The sequence below is a fragment of the Strigops habroptila genome, chromosome 2 (assembly GCF_004027225.2).
Source record: "Strigops habroptila isolate Jane chromosome 2, bStrHab1.2.pri, whole genome shotgun sequence".
Taxonomy (NCBI): domain Eukaryota; kingdom Metazoa; phylum Chordata; class Aves; order Psittaciformes; family Psittacidae; genus Strigops; species Strigops habroptila.
The window spans coordinates 15,549,424-15,565,421 of NC_044278.2; the positions used below are offsets into that span (position 1 = coordinate 15,549,424).

The 15,998-nt window shown below is 43.9% G+C and overlaps 1 protein-coding gene across 1 annotated transcript in view; it reads right to left on the bottom strand.

Annotated features, from left to right (window-relative positions):
• Nucleotides 1-11,319, bottom strand: part of LOC115601707 — a 166,629-nt gene extending 155,310 nt beyond the window's left edge. Inside the window, exons 1-2 of the mRNA XM_030472036.1 lie at nt 11,150-11,319; nt 9,535-9,672 (exon numbers count right to left, since the gene is read on the bottom strand). Coding sequence (XP_030327896.1) covers nt 9,535-9,672; nt 11,150-11,319 — 308 coding nt within the window. The remainder of the gene's footprint in view (nt 1-9,534; nt 9,673-11,149) is intronic.
• Nucleotides 11,320-15,998: the final 4,679 nt, after the last annotated feature.

Here is a 15,998-nt window from a genome sequence, read left to right on the forward strand (position 1 = left end):
TCTTACTGCAAGCTGCCCATGGAGACACAGCACCATGTGAGCCTGTAGTAAAGACCAGAAGCTGATGCTGGCAGATATGTAAATGCATGCAAATTCAGTAACTCAGGTTTCATTCTCTATCAGTTTCCAGATAGCCACAGAATTGTACTGAGAGGTGGATAAAATTCACTTTGTGTTCAAGAAAAAAGTAAAGGAAATTGTAAAATAAATACAAAAGATTCAAAATAAGACTCTTCTGTTCAGTATAACATTAAAAGAAAAAAAAAACAAAACCAAAAACCAATAGACGTTTCAAGGAGATATAAGAATCATTTCATTTGAATGCAATACATGGACAAAATCAAAATGCTACAACTTATTTGAGCATAAATTTTGAAGTAATCATTTGAAAGTTTCTAAGAATCAGAAAAGTGAAGCTCTCATAAAGCTTCTAAAGCAAGATGATGAGGAACCTTGGTTGCATCAGCTCAAGTCTGAGACCTTGATGGAAGCAACCGTACAACAAAATAGAGAAATCCATAGAGAAAGAAAGTTCAGCTGGTAATGCCAGACCCCCAGTTTCTCTGAGGAGGTGCAGCAGTGGATCTCTCTTAGTTTCCCCCTTTGTGCTGCAATGGTTCCACACTTCCAGGTGCACTGTGGTCACACACAGGGTCCAGCACTGACCTTTGGTTGATGTATTTCTTCCCTTGATACATAACTTGGCTTTTTCAAGAAAATTTCAGGGTTCCTGTGAGGTGCTGCAGACTGACCAAATACCAAAGTTGAGAATTTGCTTGTGCTCATACTATGAGCTTTTGATACTGGAATTGTCAGGTTTGAGGTAAAGGAGTCTTCCCAAAGTTGAGATTGAGTGGGGCCATTTTGCTTTTAATTCTCTTCCACAAGTAGTAATCAGTATGATTTGATTTCCAGGGATAACTTGGGAACCTGACATAGGAAACCTCCCATTTTCCTAGGGACCCATGATATTGGCTGATCCCCCTCCTCTGCTCTCATTCTGCGTCAAAAGGCAACTGTAGCTGTTGGTCCTTCCTATGAGGCTTTGCATACATTACAGCATTTTGGAAAACATCTTGGAACTCATGGAGAAGATGTTATGCAGACACACACAGAACAAGGGGGAAAAAAAAAGAGGAGGTAGAGGAGAAGAGGGGAAAAAAGGAAACTTTGCAAATTCATTGTTATCTGTTCTTGAGAGGCAGCAGGGCAATGTACTTTGAGCCTCCAGCATATGCAACTCTCTTCCAATCCCACTCACTTGTTGAAGTGTTCCTTGGCAACACTGAGAGTCACCAGCTCATGATGCTGGTCTTGTCCCCTGGCTTCCCAGGTGACTCCTGCCACAGCACTTGCAGCAGCTGCTGGCTCTGCTGGCATCACACATATCGCATCCAGCTGCCTGGAGGTCCATAGGTGGGGTTCGACACGGAGGCAACCTGCTGCCTCCTGGCATTGAGGCAGCTCATCTGAGATCTTCCTGCTCTTACGTATGGGTCTTCTGATGGACAAAACCTCCAAAGGCACCCACAGGACAGGCAGGGACTGTACAATAGAGAGGCATCTGCCTTGTTTGCACAGTGTAATGCTGATTGAAAACCAACGTGTGGGATGGTCATGCTATGAATGACTTCTGTTTTGCTGGTGGTGGGAAACAAGAAAACTCTTGTGGTAAAACCAGCTCAATAAATTACGTGCAGCAGAGTTAATGCAGGTGTGCTTTCTTGGCTGGGGCTTTACGTGGAGCAGGCAAGGGACTCGAGTAGTGGCTCTGAGGCAGGGAAATTTGAGATTAGTGGTTCTGCCTTCAGCAGAAAACTGATTATTTGGAATTAATGTTAATAAATCTAGCTTTCTTTTCCTATACTTACTCCCCCTTCTCCCACCCCTTACACAAAGACGCCCTGCACGCTGCTGGCTGATTACAGTAGCCAGCACAAAACAAACCTCTTTCCTCTTCTTTGTGTCACATATATCCAATGATACAAACCCTTTGTCCTTCTTGCCATGGCTGACATGCCAGCCAGAGCTAACAATCTTCACTTGGCAGGAATTTCCATGTGAAAGGAATATTTTGAAGACAGCCTGTGGGCCGGAGCCAAGGTAAAAGCTCCTCACTCCCCCTAGCAAATGCTGCTTTTCCAGTGTGAAAGTAGGAGCCACTGCCCTCTGAACGGCTGTTCCCATGGATTTGCCCCAGGTTGGAGCCTGTCATCTTCACAGCAGGAGCAGGATGAGGGCTTTACAGTGGGATGAGGATCGCCAACAGCATGAACATTGTTTCTCCATGAAGGAAAACAAACTTTGGCCCGAGGTTTTGGCCAGCAACGGCTTTCTAATGCAAACAGTCTTCAGTCACTTTGCTGTACAGTATATAAAGAGCTGTCAAGGGGAGGAAATGCCAGGTAGTGAAGGGTCACTCGGCCTAGCAGGGAGAGGTATAATCACAGGCAGTGGCTGGAAGCTAAATCCAGGTGATTTGAAGTGAGAAGCAAGGTACATTTTTAACAGTTACCCATTGAACTGAACTGCCAAGGGGTGAAACTGGGTGGGTTTTGTTTTGCTTAAATTTCTCAGATCGAGACTAGTTGCCCTTCCCTGCATCAGAAGTTATTGCAGGGAAGAAAAGCAGACCTGAGCGAGACTTGTTGAGTTGCAAATATCCTTGCATGGGGTGAGCCCTGTGAAAGAATGAAGCTTTGTAGCACCAGGATTTCAGCAGGAATATTAGAAATGACTAGTATTGGTACTGATACTCTTTCCACTGGAGCCATTAGTCAGATTCGGAGTCTTGCCAACAACGTCCCTCAGGAGGGGAAGCAGGCAATGGAATTGGGAAAGTCTTCACACAGCTTGTCCCCGAGCACAGGAGGAATCACACAAGAGCAGTCAGTGACTTTACTGTTGAGCCAAAGCCCTTCCCAGTCACCTCAGCAACAAAGAATCCTCTCTTGGCTTTCATTATGAGTATGCCATAAGCATCACCATCAGCTTTTCTGCCTCCTCTTCAGTGCATCTTTCCTTAAAATACTCACATAGCTGTACACCAGCAAACTCTCATCCCTAAGTTTACCTCCAGATTTCAGGGCAAAACTGCATGGTTTTTTGCTCAGTAATTCTTACCGTTTCAGCCATCCATTCCTTAAAGGATCACAGTGGCTTCCTACTTTCATGTGGAGTGAGGAAGAGGGAACTAACTTCTTAGCTCCTGCAGGCTTCACCCGCTGGAGCCAAGCCGTGCACACAGCACTGACTGAGAAGCCCAGGCGACAGCAGGCAGCAGCAGTAGGTGGATGATTGCTAAAAAAGCCCAGCACATTTTGTGAACTATGTGGGCAGGAGCACCACCAGGTGCCACTCTGCCAAGCAGCTCTCTGCTGATGTCCCTGGAGATGAGCTGTGCATGTGTCGGCATCAACACATGGAAGGTGCCTGTCATGCAGGCGAGATCCTGTGACAGGATCCGTGCTGGACAGGAGGATGTCAGAGCATCAGTTACTCTGTGTGCTGTTGCTGTCACCCCACAGCACATGTTGCCTGTGAAACCTGTCCCCTCTTGCTGGGAGTTGTCCTGGCGCTGGTGGAAGGCACATGGGCTGTGGTGGGCTCGGCTGATGACACTGCAGTGGGGCAGCAGGAGGCATCGCCGCACATGCCTTCTAATGTTTTCTGCTGTAACTGGGACAAGTAATGCAGCCAGAAGAGGCTTTAAAAGCAACTGCCCTCACACAGGGATTTAAAGCGCACGTTACCACTTCCTGCCCCTCTTATTTAGGGCATAGAAGCTGGCTTAACCAACAGGCATAGGTGGCAGATGCTGTAATTGCACTGCAGGTGAGACTTAATTGTTCTGTACGTTAATTGCAATACATACTCTTTTTGTCTGCAGGACCCGGGAGGGGAGAGGATCCCTGCAGCTCCCCCCATCCCTTCGCGCCCACCTTCGGGCTCTGCCGGGTTCAACTCCCCAGGGCTGCGGGAGCAGGGGGTGCCGGACCCCCCTCCCAACGTGGCGGGAAGCGAAGCACCGGGGCGCCCGCTGCCTGCCCGCCGCCAGCGCGGGGCAACAGCGCCGCGCCGCGCCCGCCGCCCGCACTGCACCGGCACGGAGGGTTCGGGGAGGCGGCGGCGGGGGGGGGCCTGAACTCTGGTTTTATAGTAAACTTGAGCACATCATGAATAGTCATCAGCAAATGGGGCTGAGCTTTCCTTTCTCGGGCTCGACAGCTGCTGAACACGGGTCTTTGAACCACCCGTTACTGCAAAGGGCATTTCTTTTCCTAACGTTCATGTTTCTATTGTTGTTTTGTCATCCCACTTGTTTTATTGCAAATTACAGCTGAAAGGCTCTTTCCTGGAAAAAGATTCCTTTCTGTAGAGGAAATTTGGTTATTGCAAGCTTTCTGTGGGCAATTACTTGGACCATCCTCAAAGCAAACTTCTGCTTGTGTGGCTGACATTGTTCTGTGCTGGTGGTCATGAACTATGGATGTTAGTTCACTGGCCCTGAAAGAGATTATAGATTACCTTTAATATATATAATCACTTGAACCAAGATTCCATGCCGTCTCCTGCCACTTGTGTGAAGGGGGGGGCCTTTTCTTTTGGGCAAGCTAGCACAGATGAAATATCACACAGAAATACTGCTAGTACGTCGCACACACCGTGGTTTCTGTCTTCATGGCATTTGCCGGGCAGCAGGCAATCAGGTACAGATACACATGCCCCACTCGGGTATAACGATCACACGTATAAAGGCAAATTCCCCCTCTGTGATCCCCAGAAGCCCTGTGCCTGTTCATGCCGGCATCCAGCCAGCCTGGTACCCCCGGTTCCACCCTCCTCCCCCAGTCCGCAGATAACCAGATACTCCTCTCCCTTCTAGTCCCTGTGCACCCTGTCTCCCCCCACTCTATCAGCCAAGGTAATCACCAGAGGGCTCCTTATCTCCACGATGACCTCCTGAGCTGCCTTTTGTCTCCGACAGCTAATTGCCCTGCCCCTCACCTGCTGGATCAGCTGATCCGCATTGGGAAAAAGAGTAAAAAAACCCGAACTCTGGGAATAATTAAGAGTTCGGAAAGCTTTCAAGTTCAAAAATAAATAAAGGGAAGGAGGGAGGGAGAACCGCATGCTTCTTTTGATTAATTCCTTTTCTTCCCACCCCAAAGACCATGCGGTAAATAAAATGAAGTACAGTCCTGACAGACACAAACCTTGACTGTCTGTTTATAGATGGCGTGGTGCCAATATTCCAGAGGGACTGTGCAAAACGAATCTGTCAGTGAATCAGAGCACATGTTACAGAGTGTGAAGGTACATGCTTCACATTAAAAACAAATCCTTCAGAATGTGCAGAATACCCTAAATCTACATCTGCCACACTAGTTATTTCTATTACGTTCTTAAAATTCATCCTGAATTTTATTTTCCACATCTTGGAAGTGTTAGATCTGCAAAACAGTATTATAACTGCAGCTGTTGTGAAGTTCAGCTCTGAATAACTATGTAGCTGAATGTTGGCCGGAATTCTGATTCTTACCCCTGAATATTTTTCCAACCATCTTTTGGAAGTTGCCCATTTTGAAAAACCAACTAGCTGAAAAACCCAGATTGAGAACTATCACTTCTGCCTACCACTACCGAGATCACCGATACCTACCACATTTCGGGGTGATCAGAAGATGCCATTTTTTCATGCCTGACTCTCCCCAGCTCCCTTGTCATCTTTTCCTACTCTCCCCCTTCGGGTCCACCAAGCCCCTGCTGTTACTGCTGCTGCTCCTGCTTCTACACCACCAGCACTTTAGCCCAAAGAGCCACATTCAATGCCAGTGATGACACGGGCATTAGAATGAATTTCAAAAAGCAGAAAGAAGCCTCACATTGCCAGGCAAATGACAATTTTTTTTTTAATCCTTTGTCACTATTACTACCTCCAGACAAAGGAAGCTGACTTGAGGAGCGTTTATGCTGTACAGCAATTTACAGTGTAAATTCTGAGTCAGGTCTCTGATCATACCAGAATGCAGTCATCTGCATTACTAGGCAAGTACAACGCAAAAGAAACATGTCCAGTTATGAGATATGGTTTAGTATCAGCTAATAGCGCTATTGACTGGTTTGGGTTTTTTTCCATAATGAATTACAGCTACACTATACACAGTTGCTTGCACTGGTTTGCAGTTTGATTTTCAAAGTGTCATTTTTCAGACATAAGATATTTATAAAAACTTTCCTTCCAACAAAAGCCATACACTTTCTATCCTAATATGATAATGTGCAAGTTTGTGTCTACAATGCAACAACAAATTAAAACATTTTAATTCTTTTTTACGTGCATAAAAATGAGTGCAGGTTGGAGCACAGCAAAAGCCAAACCCTTTCACTGTTAAGGGCTACAGAACAATCCAGTTCTGCTCCCTCTAATGCCATTTTTACATGGAGGTGGAAGAGAAGACAACTGAGCATTTCTTCTGTGCTCCTACATATCAACACAGCTGGAAGCTATCACCTTCCTCTGGTTGGACTTTGCCAGTTGAAATAGAATAAAACATTTTAGCTTAGCACTCCTGGTTTAGCTCAGCACTCCTAACTCACAGCTCTTCCTACAAGACTTTGCCTGAACAAATCTGTTTGCTTGGAAAACAGTTCAACCCTTTCCCACTCTCAGGCTGGAGCTAACAGAACCAGCCAAAGGCATCAGCACAACTTCACTAGGTCTGAGCTGTGTCTCTGTGGACTGTTCAAACTCCTGACATGAAACCAAGCCTAAAAAGAGAATAATAATTTAAAAAAACCCCAAAACCCAAACCCATCCCCTAACCTGTTGCTATGGATTCCAAATCTTGGTTCATGTATCAATTAGAAAGTACAAAAAAAGCCACATGGAAGGAAGGGCTGGAAAATATTCTCTTCCCTGACTTCTTAAAATCAAGGTCCCTTGTGCTTGCTGAAGTTTTTTATATCATTGCATTTTCTCCTCAGGTTTATACTGCAAGCAGGCAGACAGACCACCGTGGCCCCTATGGTTCCCCAGAACTCAGAGCAGAGGGGACCATCCCCTCGCCCTCAGACCCACGGTGGGTCACCATCCCCTCACACTTTTGCTGCCACTTAGTCTCCTTCAAGACATTTAGAGGGATCGACACCTGGACCAAGCAGCCTGCTCCCAGGCAAAGCCTTGGTTTCCTTTACACTCTAGCATCACCAGGAAAGCACACCATGGATTGCTCTGAAGTTCATGCCTTCTCCTGCTACAGCATCCAGGGAAGAAGGCCTCCCCACAATGGCTATTGCCAGCGTTCGCATTCCATTTGCATGTCAAAGCCTGTTGATTGATACTTTGGGACAGACACCAGCAGTTCTCTCTTATGCACACATACACAGCAGGGACCTAAAGGAAAGCTACTTACTTGATGCTGAAAAGTTGCTTTCCTGACCACTCCTCCCTGCATTAGGGCATTATCTGCACACACAGTCATAGTGTTAGATAAATATTACAATTACAGGCATATAAACTTCTACGTACTGCCAAGGTCACAAAGTCAGGTTCACTCCAGCATTTAAACGTGCGTTTTTCACATCAACAGACATCCTCCTCAAAGCAGCATCACCCTAGTGTAGAAGATCTTGCAGAATAATTATGAATGCTGTGAGAGTGTTTCCTGCCCCGGGTGAACACGGAAGGCATACCTAACACATGCTGCTGAAGGACAGGAACAGAGGGTTTTGTTTGCTCTCAAATCCACCCATCAAGGAAATACAGAGGTAGCAGTGCTGTCAGACGTACATCACCAACCCAGAGAAAAAGGTCAGGCAAGGAAATGTGTGAACAGGGCATGCTTCAGGGATAGCATGAAATTAGAAAAAGAAAGTGACTTAATCAATGCAAAATGTTATTTTGCTCCAAAAGAAAGAGAGTCACTTTTGGCTGTACATTAAATATGAGAACAAATGCATTTGGACACAATATTTGACTTAACCAAGACAGCAATCAACAGTGTTACTGCAAGAGACAACTTCCCTTTCTACTTGCCTCAGATTCTGAAATACACCTCTGCATTTAAAATGATAAGAAGGAATAAAATTAAATAAATAAATAAATAAAACACACCAAACAGGAAAACCCCTAAAGAGCTTGCAATATTCTGTCTAGCACTGTTCCTTGAGGACACTGTGGAATATCTCAACACCAAAGCTGAGGGTAGGAGAGTGGGCAATATGTGAGTCAATAAGTAAACCAGAGAGCAGGCCCCATATACGTCCAAAGAAAAGAACAAATGAAAGAAAATAAGAATTTGAAATTCAAACATACTAAATACCTCAAAGTCAGAAGCACAAAGTTAATCCAATAGCTTCCACCTGCAGAGATCAAACTACACCATGAAAAAGTAGTTACAAATAGAAATCCATCCAGCAGCCCTTCGCTTTTGGCCTGGGATCTGAAGCTGTACTTTTCTGGCCCAATTTTACTTCTCTTCAAAAACTGTAATACTAGAAAAAGCATATCTTTACAGACAGTAGGACATAAAGTACTCACTTTTGTACCTGGCAAATATACCTAACCTAGTTAGGATTTGCCAGATTAAAAATAGACATTAAAGATTTGAAGTGTGGCAGGTGACTCGAGCAACCACTGTCTCCCACATAAAATACTACTCCCAAATGGATCCAGGACAGACATGCAAACCATTTTCCTACTGAACTACAGTCTGTAGTGCAGCAGAGGACTCTCCATGTTACTGATGCTGCAGTAAGCACCCCACACACAGTGGCTCAGAGAAACAGAAGCTTTCTTGAAACAACCATTGGAAAAATGGGAGCAACTCTCCAGGACTACCATTTCCCTTTTGCACACTGAAAACATGAGGGATTTGTGAACACGGAGTGTATTACTCGCTTGTGGGGACACTGGGAGCAGAAGGAATCTGTAAGTGAAGCAAAGAGCTCAGAATTTCCTCCTTTTGTAGCCAAGTCTCTCTTGTGTTGAGGAGGAAAAAAAAAACCCATACTAAGGCAAACAAACTGGAAATGTATCCAGTATGCAAGTCAAAGGGGTGAGAACTAGAAGATAATGGAAGTAAAACCAATTTTCTTTTAAGCCTATTCCCTAATTTTTAATGCTTTAGTTACTGTAAGCAGATAGGAAAATATAAGGCCTCTGATTCTCTACAGCCTTCCACAGGGTGTGTGAGGCCAAGGGAAGCACACAGTGGGATACTACATATGCTTTCTGCTACAAAGCCCAGATTTAGGGCACTCTGAGAACAAGTGACTTAGGCATACGTAGCTGCCCAAAACAGTGCATAGGTAACTGCACCACCACCATGCAATTACAACATGGCACAGTTACTAATTAAACTTACAAATGTATAAAATACTTCTGCCTTCCAGGACATGAGAAATCAGCTTATTTCTGCAGAAGGAACCAGTATATTACAATCAAGCTGCAAGACACTTTTACTTAGCAACTTTCTACACGTGGAGTCACACACCCAAGGAATGTGTTTCAGGATAACCACACACTCTTACCTCTGCCCAGGGCTGTTGGAGGACAGGGTTGGTGGTCTTCTCAAAGGAGCTGCAGAGCTGTCTCTTGTGCCAGGGAACCACCAAAAGGAATCATCTACAGACCAATTTCTCCCTGTGGAGCCTTCGATTACTTGGAGCCTGCAGCCAGATATTTTTCATGACGGAGGTTTAAAAAATTACATAGATCATACTTAGCAGCGTCAACTGGCTGCCAAAGTTCGTCAGCTACAGCTTGTGAGCATCCAACTTTCTTTTGGCTTGAATCAAAGCCCTCTGTTATGTAAGTAAAAGCATTAGGGCAAACATTGTGTTTGCACTCCCAATGCGAGATTGCTTTGTGGTTGGTTTTCCCTGATGCAAAAGCCTCTAACAGTGTTTTAATTAGAATGCTTTAACAGAATATTTTTATAACCTAATCAGTTTACTGTCACCACTCAGTGTACCAGTGACACTGCTTACACATACAGGTCCTTGTTTACCAGCCAGCTGCAAACAGGTGGCATGCTGGGCTGAAGCAAGTGCTGTCTTGTCAGTCACTTTCTTCTCACTGATGCTGCAGCACTCACAACCCGGGCGCTCTGTCTACAAAACCTGACAGATTGGCAAGATCATCCCAGTTTGGGCCAATAATATGGAACACCAACTAGCACTGAAATTCAGCTCACCCAGGGAAGAATTTGCTCTTCTGATCCTCTGAAAACTCTGGTCTTTACTATTAACCCTTCACTGACATCAAAGTAAATTGCATGTTATTCTCCTGCCCCTGGCAGAATCCTTTCCCTTATGTCTAGGGAAAGCCATTGTTGAAGAGAGCTGGAAAGAGACCTTTATGATTATTATAGTAGCTGCAAAGTCATACACACCATGGCAGCACTCAGATATCTGTCAGTTTCTATTGCAGGCTCAGCAGCACCAACACAGGTTTTAATGTAGAAATCAGTCTGCGGACAGCCAGGGGAGCCCACGGCATCCCAGTTCAGCCACATTTCAGAGCGGCAGCTGCCAGAAACTGGCAATACCCTACAAGATGCAGGAGACCCATGGAAGGAAACGTCGGGGACACACCTGGAGACACATGTAGATGGACATGCTCCATGCCAAAGCGGAGCACAGCTGAGGGACCCCCACTGGGGAAGGGACAACCCTGAGGGACCACAGCCAGCCCACATTAGGGTAGAGACATCTCTGAGGGACCATGGCTGGCTGGCTGCCTATGCCAGAGCAGGGACCCTGAGGGACTGAGGGCAACATGTCAAAAGCAAGGGAAGGGGAGACCAGGAAGGTGTTTGACTGAAGCTGACCCTGGGAAGGGAAAGCAACAGGGTATCCCTAAGTGGTTATTTTCATTTGTGTTCTTTCTTCTCAACCCTCAAATCAGCAATTAAAACTTCTTGTTAAATTCAGTCACGTAAACATTCCTCAAGTCAAGACAGTTTTGCCCATGACACACAATCCCAAGGTAAGTTCGCCCCTACCTTAGAAGGCTTCCATCTTATTTTATCCTATTGTACACGAATCTTTTACAGAGGTGCAAATCTAACACACTAATCTAAGCAACAACGTCAGGCATCAACAAGGCAGGTGTGTAAAGTATTTCAATATCACATTCTTTTACCTTGCCTTAGTAGTCAGTGGGTAAGATGCAACAGGTAAATTCAGTCCTTTTAACCCCTTTAGCTGAGGCATAAAGGGAGGATACATTTCACAGTCTTCATCAAAACTATAGCCAATGAGGATGCCTACACCACTATCACCCTCTGAAACAGGCTGGTAGAGAGAGCTCATTAGGTTGGTCACTGCCAGTCCATCTCAGATGCAATAATGCGTGTCACTGATTAAATTGAAGACTGAATGGTAAATTGAAAATATTTAGAATCTTTTAGTGCCGTAACAACTATTTCTAATAGCGGTGTTTAAACTGTTCACACCTCATAAGCTGAAGTTTCTAATTTCAGAAAAAAATGGCTATTCTTCTGAGCATTTCAGACGCACGTTAGCCAGCAACCAATCGAAGACAAAGCGGTTTTCTGTAATAATTATTAAAACATAATGAAAACACCAGAGTAAAATCCTAAAGTTCAACTCAATACATCACGCTAATCTTCAGAATGGGATTTTCTCACCACTAATCTTGTTAGAGGTAGGGCACTGTGCAAATATATCTAAACCCATAATTACTGAAGAGATATTAAAAGGATCAATTTATTTCAATAAAAAATGCAAACTTTGAGAAGAATTCATTAATACTCAAAATCCAGCCATGCAATAAATACTACTAATGAACTGAGAAAAAGGAATAGATGAACAGGTACTGACATGATGTCTTATGAGTATTGCTGGTAAAGGGGAACTGACAATTACTCCATTTGAAGTGCAACTCTAGTAAGGGGAACACTAGAAAGTGAGAGAAAGACTTGTTAGAAATATGTATGTACATATATACACACACATTTAAAAATGTATGATGTTGAAAACTGATTTAATTTAGTCCAAAGGAGGTTATAATACCATTTTCAACACCCTTAAGCTGTGTTTACATTAGCAAACTGTGCTGTGCAACAGGAGCATGAAACAGCTGTTGCTGAGACGCTGCCAGCACACAAGCTATACATATGTTGTGGGGGTTACTGCCAGCTAGCTCCAGGCTCGTCCTGTGGACTGACTGCCATGCATGTGCCTTAGGTGCAGGGCTGGAAGATCCCTCTAGTTGGGTTTTGTCAGAAGGGAACTCAGAATGCATACTGTAAGGCTGCTCTGTAATGTGAATCAGCACACACTGATTGTGTGTGTGGCAGCAAACATGGCATTTTCTTCAAAAACAGCCTCCTGACTTGCACTAAAATGCACAGTGGAAGCACTCCAACACCATAGTTGGTTCACTCTAGGACAAAAACAGCTAGATACAGAAGAAATCTAAGTACAACACACACATTACCTAGAAGATCCAATGATAATGAAGGGTATCTATAAAAGCCTTTTCAGTACAATGAGCTGTGATAGCTGTCAAGACAGAATGTAGTAACATGGTTTTTTCCATATGCTTGTGAGCTTCTGCAACTTGCTAACAGCAAAAATCAAGCACTTGGTTTGCTATTTTGGAATTATAACATGACTATTCAAATAGTGTACTTGGAGTTAGCTGGGCTGCTTCAATTGACATTTGCATACCTGTATGTTCACTGCTCCTTAACTTCACTGGCACTTCACTGAAAGGAATTCCTGGTGCCTCAACTATGATACAAAGAGCAGATTCATTTCATGATGGGATCTGCACTGGCCACAGGCCTCTTCGCAGGAGATGAAGGTTTGTATGTTACAAGAGAACACCTGGTCACACCATATTATTTTTGAAATGCCAACATGCAGAAGACAGCTGTCATAAACAGGCCAAGTATCTGTTGTTATTTTTACCACAGGAGCTACTCCCACCACCACCCCCCATTTGTTTGTGTAGTTGAGAGGATGTAGAGTACCTAGGTCTCCTCAAAGAAGTCACAACACATCCAAAGACTGAAAACGCCTGTCCAGAGAGCTGAGATACTGTAATCCATCTACATATAACAGGCAAAGAAAATAAGTGGCAGAAATGTAGAAGACAGATTAAAAGAAAAGGAACACTAGAGATTGAAAACTCTGACACTTAACTCAGCAGAAAGCAGCATCTCCTCACTGTTTTCTACCTGCCACCTGTGAGTTTTACTCAGTTCTCCAAATCCTACAGTGCAGGAGGTGGGGAGTTGCTACGCCCTGCTAAGCACCTCTCCTGGTGTGGGAGCCCTAGCCCTTGCCTGAAAGCTGCTCCTGCCCATTATTAGGAACAGTAACTATGCTTTTTCTTCTTTTGAGGTTCTTGGACACAGCCTTCAGGCTTGTGGCAGACTTTGGCAGCTCAGTAGAGAGAAAGCTCCAAGATAAAAGATGAGCCTCTCTTTTGTTTTGTTAAATCACAGTCAATTTATTAAAAATCACCATTTTTTTCTCTCCACAACCTCATGGGAAAATGCTGGCTAGGCACCAAAACCTCATATAGATGAGAAGATTTGGCTTTTATCAGTTTTAAAATGAATGATTTACGGTGGCACGTACACCATGATGTTATTCCCCTTGCAAGTACACTCTCGGAGTGCAGAGAAGAGGTGGGTGTGCACGAATTACATGTCCCTTGCAGACATTGCCAGGAAGCTGCCTTATTACCGTAATGTTTTCTTCTAGAACAACAGGTTCTAGAAGGAACAATCCTAGAACAACAGGTTTCCTGAATATCACAGCTTGAAATCACCAGTGGGCTGAAATGTTTAAAACACCCTTCAGATCCTTATTAAGGGCTGAGGGATTGCCTTCAAAAGCCTTTCTTCTGATCAAGGCAAGGGAGCCACTGGCGGTGTCAGGACATTTGGTAGCCAGCAAGCAAAGGGATAAAGCAGGCAGTTTTACCCATCTCCAGAGCAAGCCTCGAGTGCTTGTGGCTGCATCAGCACACGGTTTCCTCAAGCGCACAACTCCAGGCAAGCAATGAATCTGCCACCAGGTGTCACCAAGAGGCCATTATGCCTGCTGAGACTGAACCAAGCCTCTGGCTCTCCTGCAGACAGGGCAGGGATGGTTATAGCACCGTTCTTATCCTTACACTCACGCGAAGTCGTTCCTTTCTACTTCTACGAGCTGAAAATAAGTTTTAAAAGGAGGATTCCTTGCAATCGACGGGCATCACTGCACATTCCAGGTTGACTTCCGTGGCATACAAGCTAATTAACCTTTACAGAGAGAGGCTTAACTTCACATCAGTCACAAACTGAAACTCTCAATCTCTGATTAAGGATTTTAACACCGGTGGGAGTGTTGTCAGTATATACAAAATTCTGCTCTTTAACATCTTCTCCTCCTCGATTAACGAGGCACTCCAGCAAGTACTGCTGTGGTCACAGCTGTCAGTTGCCAGCTGCTTGTCCTCCACATGGGGAGGATATGGGTCCACATAAATTGCCTTACTTACACACTTGTTATCAGTCTTTACAGATGGGTGGACTACTTGAGTTTATCTCTGGTTACTATGGTCCCTGCTATTAGTAGTATTTGAATTGCCAGCTGCACTGTAAGTATGTCATCACTGTACAGAAGGTAGGAGAGCCTTATGTCCTGCACTGGTGAATACATCGGACTCAAAACCAGAGCCTGATGGTTCAGAGTGAAATACATCTGGAAAGATAGTTGCTGACAGCAGTTCCTGTTAATTCCAAGCTGGAGGAAAATACTACATTTAATTTAGGATTTCTACTTTGTTTCCTGAGGAAAAACAAAACCCCAACACCCCCAAAAAATCCCCAAACCCCAAAACCTTTCAATCTGCAGAAAGCCTTCAAAAACAAAATCCTTTGAACACTGAAGTGTATCACATGAGCTAAAGCCCAAATCCTATGATTTTTGTTCTCTTTACTGAAGGTCTATATTCCACTTTTTACAGAGCTTGCAGATTTTAACCTCCTCAATCACTTAGGGGAAAAAGAACAAGCTATCAACATAGATAAGAGACTGAAAAAAACCAGCAAGCAATGCAAAAAGAAGCAGAAGCACCTCATGACAAGGAAACATGGAAAATTTCCTGCTATGATGAAGTCAATTAGAACAGGAACAAAATAAAAGCAGCACAATAAATAAATGCTTATCACCTGGAATGCCTTATTTAGCTACTTAAGTCATTCATGGTCTTTAAGTGCCTCTACACTGAACTCCTAATATGAGCATGCATTAGCGGAAACAGCTAAAAAGAATGTGGCATTACTTATGCATCTTTAGACTCCACTCTAATAAATACCTGTGACTCTTTAAAACCAACATCAAAAGTATGTGACATTTGTCCAAAATAACTGGAATGAGAGAAAAATCAATATTTCAAGCAAATATTCTTCTCCAGTTCTTCACATGTAACAGTTGAACCTGTCAAGTTCTCTTGCTTTAGTTTGAAGAGATCAAGAAATCAGTCACAAGCTGAAAAAAAGATTTCAATTAAAGATACATGAGGAGGACTGGAGGTACTCTGCAGCCAATGTGAGAAATGCCACTGTTTAACATTTATACAAGTCAGAAAGTTCTGCTTGCTTTGTTGCAAGTCAGTATTTTGCTTGCAACTGTTTCAGGTGAGAAAACTATCACAATTCTAAATTGTTTTCCTCCAGCCACTGATTTATTGACTGAGCTACTTCTGCAGCACATTACAATAAATTTGAGAACTAACAAACTAAAGCTAATTCAAGATGTGAAATACTCTTTTCAGAAGCAATGAAGAATCCACACCTTTTGAAATAGAAAACACCTGAAATAAGCATTGGGGTTTTGAAGTTCAGGGAACTGGATGTCAGAAACAAAGATAAACTGACAGCTCACATAATGGCACATTATGAAACAGTAAGAAGAACAGGCAGTGAAGTCCATAAAGGCAATGCTCATCTACCTTTTCAATTCATGAG